The 5,014-nt window shown below is 43.3% G+C and overlaps 1 protein-coding gene across 3 annotated transcripts in view; it reads right to left on the reverse strand.

The window, feature by feature from the left end:
• LOC109857440 (nucleolar protein 4-like) overlaps positions 1-5,014 on the reverse strand; it is a 64,690-nt gene that overhangs the window by 10,462 nt on the left and 49,214 nt on the right. For all 3 annotated transcript variants that reach the window (XM_020433750.1, XM_020433742.1, XM_020433758.1), the window contains one exon: positions 147-490. In XM_020433750.1, the coding sequence (XP_020289339.1) occupies positions 147-490 (344 nt within the window). The remainder of the gene's footprint in view (positions 1-146; positions 491-5,014) is intronic.

Raw genomic sequence — 5,014 nt, forward strand, 5'->3', positions numbered from 1 at the left:
CATATTTTACATGTGCACATGTAAGTATCGGAAGGGCGTCGTGTAGGGAAAGAGAAAAATTCTAAAAAAAAAAAAAAAAAAAAAAAAAAAAAAAAAAAAGAAAACAAGTTTTACGAAAAGATATGCGATCGAGAACATATGCTTACATTGAACGCCTTGAGACGTTCCGGATCGTGATGCCGCGGATCCAATCCCTCATCCACATCCATATCATCGTCATCCTCGTTATCCTCTTCCTTGTTACCACTACTGCTGGTTTCATCGTGGGCGCTTCCCGTCCCCTCGCCGCCGGGCGGACTGGACTCACGGTCGCGATCCGACCGCGAGAGCGTTGCCGACGATGCCGGTGGCGGTGTCTTCTTGAAACCACTCATGGCGTAAGATGCCCACAATGAAGCCATGTCCTCACCGCCAACACCCGCCACGGCACCTAAACTTGTAACGGCGCTCGCTGGCAAATCCCCCAATTCGGAGGAGCCGTTTCGAGTGTCTGTAAAAAAAAAACAAAGGAAAATCGACTTTGTTACAATTCAGCACTTCGGACACGGGGGAGTTTCGTTTTAGTTTTAATCAACGAAGCGCACGAATTGAAAGAGACATAGAGCTACATGTACACAGATGTAGAAATAATTAAGGTTTTAATAACACATAATAACGATAATAATTATTATTTAAATGTCATTTATTGGAATCGACATTATTAGTATTATTAGTATCGATAATGATTGTAATATGAACAATGATATTTTTAATCATTACTACTAATTAATAACACACAAATTTGGCGGTAGAAACATTATGCGCTCGCGCGAAAACGGTAATTATTATTATCTGATGAAGAGGGAAAACTCTCCATCTGGGAGACGAGCGCGCACAGCGTCAGAAAAATAATAAACGTTCTCGCTGAATACTCGCCGCGCCGCGATGATTAGATCGCCGCCTCGCGCTGTTTCGATTTATGAATAGAGAACGTTGGAACAAAAGAAGCGAACACTTTTTCCTTCCCACGCCATGGTCAGGCGAAGAGCCGGTCATGTGCGGCCGACTGGATACACGGACTAGCGGGTTAGAGAAAGAAAAAGAGAGAGAGAGAGAGGAGCACGTGGGTGGTATTTATCCCGCGAATATAATAACGATAAACGCGGTGTACGTTCGGCTTGCGTGACGACATTGATTAAAGATGATCGACCAAAGTAGCATTTCGTAAACGACTCTTACCGTCTTTTCACAACAGCGTACGTACGTGCGTACGTGTTGCCGATATCGATTGTTGGATTCCGACGCGTAAACTCGGTCACCAACACCAGCAACAATTACCGAACAAATGTTTATGTTACTTTCCCTATTTTGATTGAAAACTCAGAATAATGATGCTACTGTTGACTCTCACTAATCGTAAAAAAAAGAGAAAAAAGCTCAACGCTGTAACGCATTTTGAACAAAAACTTTTTAAGAAGTATTATTGTACCAGTGCAATATTTAATATGCTATTTGACTCGAATCCTCTTTGATGCAAAAAAAAAAAGATCATGGAAAGAACTTCACACGGTCTAAAAAAAAAAAGACCAATTAGTTTAGCGTTTCTCGCGTGATTAAATCGTGGGCAAGAGAGCAAAATAAAATTTAGCGTGTCATTTGTTTCCGATGACAGAAAGATTGAACCGTTGTGTTAGACCCGGCCGGGCGCGCGTTGTGTAGACCGTGTTTCTTTTCTACGACGATGATTGCGGACCGTTTTCAAAACCTGTAATAAGTCCCGATAGCGTGTGCAAGGTGTTAAAAGGTGGTGCGGTCTTTTACCGTCACGATCCTGGGAGAGAACGTACGGTAAAGGTACTGTGCTTTCACGAAGGAGGATGTCGACGGGGGACAAGGTACGAGTCGTGGCCGGCGAGAGGCTCCGCCGTACGAGAGAAGAGATGTATGGATTGCCGGTAGGGAGTGCCGCAGGGGGATCGTAAAGAGGCTACGAGTCTCGCGGTCTTCTTCCACCTGGGGCTCTCCTTGGTTCTGATTAAAAAGGGACAGCCTTGCGGCTGCCGTTTCATGCCGTCGCACGGTTGATAAAAAAAACATCAACGACATCCATACAAAGCGGACAAGTTTGCCTTAATTTTCTACACGCTACTTGAATTACCTTCGCGGTTGTGACCCACTTCGATTTTCGCGCGTAAAAATATAAGCGGTAAAAATATACGAGATATAGGTAAAAACACAAATCTACTCTTAATCTAATCTTTCCGAAAGATGATATCTTTTCTTCTATTTAATAACAACTGATGTTGTGTTTGCTTGATTGAAAATGTCTAAATTGTGAAAGCCGAGCAATCTGTGTTTTTTTTTTTTTTTTTTTATAAAATTTTATATAAAAAGATGTGTAAAAAGTGAAATAAATATCGGACAGATCGCGAAGCGTGTTTGTTTGTTGACGATGCAGCTCATCTGAACCGAGCGCACGATCTTGAGTGTTACTTCTCTTGCTGTGTACGCGAGGTAATCTGCATTCTGGAATCGAATTCTTCCGAGCGTAGTTTCCAAGACGCCACTTTGCCGTCGAGGCGGGCGCGTTGCGAAGCAACGTCTTGGAACATTTGCATCGTCGCGGAGCAACTTTCCGCCGGGCGTTTCAACTTCTTCCGCGCGAAGACACGAAGTGTCTATCTGGGCGCAGCCATCTCCAGCGGACGCGATCCTGATTCTCCGACTCGTTCAGTGATCGCGACGCATCTTTCTAGGAGGATTCCGGTAGAACCAGTAACTGAACGCGCGAGCGGACGACCCGGGAAACTGGACCCTCGTCCAGGAGGCGCGCTGCACCGTGCCGAGTTTCTTTTCTCTCCTTCTCTGTCTTCTTTCTATCCCCTCTTTTCTCTCTCTCTCTCTCTCTCTCTCCTACTCGCGCGGTTTCATCGGCTTCTCGGAGGTTGCTGCACTTCGATTCTCACACGCACACGCGTGTAATACTTGCGGCACACGGGTCCACGGGGGGAAAAAAACGTACGTGCGCTCATGTGTACGTGTGGCACTCTCTAGGAGGATACACATATATAAGCGCACACAAAGAGAGAGGGTTCCCGGCCTGCGGCGAGCGTACGCCGGATACCGCCGGAGAGTAGTCGGAGAAGGCAAGGGAATAGCACGCACGTAGGCAACACTGCCGCGGCTAGAAAGCCGGTTACCAATCCCAATCCCACACCGGCTAAGCACCGTTCCTGGACTCGCCTCTTAGTCTGAACCTGAAATCAAGTGGACGGCGGTGGCGTCAGCCGGGCGCCCCACCCGGTCGAGTCCGTCCTCCTCGTTCCTCCCGGACTTTGTGTTCCCGCAAAGGGAAACTAATATCCTGGTCCCTTACGACCGCACCGGGCATTTCCTCTTTTTCTAGGCGAGCGACCTGCCTGCGCGAGGTCTACTCTCACGTGTGTTACAAAATTCGCAGACAAACCACGTACGCCCACGTTGCCTTCGGAACTCAGGAATGAAACTCTGTCCACCGCACGAAGCGGCAGGACGGTAACGTGCAATCGCGAGGATGGACGAAGACGTATTATCTTGTCCCTCATAAATGTCACTGACCATAATAGGACATCGTGCGTGATGGCATGCACGTCAACGTGAAAGAGAGAATTCGGAAGTTCACGCGATGTTTTAACTACGCTTAGATGACGGTTGAGAATGTGTGTATATAGACATGTGAAGATTTAAAATAAAATGTTTTTTACAAATAAAATTAAAAAGTTTTTAAAAACTACTTAATCGTCACGTGTATTTTTGTAGTGTCAATTAATAAGAAACATTTCGACTTTTTCTATTTTGTATACAAATAATTTCTTTGGATAATGATTTTTTTTTTAACTAGTTGTATATCGATTTCACTGAAAAACTAATAAAAATAGATCATCTAATGATTATTCACATGTTTATCGTTTGTATGTACATTAAACACACTTGTTAATTTATGTCACACGTGTTTGATACTTGAGAAAACACTGTTAAGAAAGTGATCTTTAAGAATAATTGAAGAGAGAAAGATATATATATATATATATAAAGTCTTGATGTACGACTCAGATCCGGAAGTGGTTGTACTTTAAAAGACATTATGATTTTTGACATATCGCAAGCGTAATCGCCGCATATGCGCCCGGGGAAAGTTGTGTCCCTTCTCCTTCTCCTACTATCCCTCGTTATAAATTATAAATATTATACCGTGGACTCTCTACCGTGCGCAGAGATGCATTAAGAGATGAGAAACCAAGATGTCCTCGTGGCCATTCTTTTTTATTAAGATTTTCAAGCAGACAAAGCAGCTTTATCGAAAAATCGATTCGCAACACGAACCGTGCATACGAATTCATTGGATAAAACACATTTTGGTACATGTATAAATGCGTGTGTAACTATGTGTGTATATTACCGAAATTTAATTTCTATGTTAATATTTAGCACAAACAAATTTAAATAGTTATATTTTATCAATTAAATTCAAATTCAATTAATATCAAACGATATTAGTCAACCACATGCATAAAAACAGTTGTTGAGTATTGAGGAATATTGATTGATGTATGTTAATTAAATAAAATAAAAAGCGTGAAATTTACGAAAAGTGAACGGCCGCGAATTTCAGTATGAAAATGCAAATTCTGCGCGCGAGGTTACATCTCGGCAAGTGGGATTCGCGCAATTAGCTTCGCCGATTACTGTCGCTTTTCCCGCCCGAGATCACGCGATAGAAGTAGTGGTTCTATCGAGAAATCGATTTGCGAAACACAGTGTGTCTACGAAGCGAAGTCCGGTAAAAGAGAGAGAGAAAGACAGAGAGAGAGAGAGACAGAGAGAGAAGGAGAAAAGTGCCGCGCGAGATGTGGAATCTGCGCTAGTCATCACGTGGGAGGGAGGGAGGAAGAGACGAGAAGCGGGGATTTATCTACGATGCAGTATACGTATGTGTGTGTCTATATATATTCATATATGTACACATATATACACATTTTCTATATACATATATATA

Source organism: Pseudomyrmex gracilis, unplaced genomic scaffold (assembly GCF_002006095.1).
Source record: "Pseudomyrmex gracilis isolate BER0280 unplaced genomic scaffold, ASM200609v1 scaffold_5, whole genome shotgun sequence".
Classification (NCBI taxonomy): domain Eukaryota; kingdom Metazoa; phylum Arthropoda; class Insecta; order Hymenoptera; family Formicidae; genus Pseudomyrmex; species Pseudomyrmex gracilis.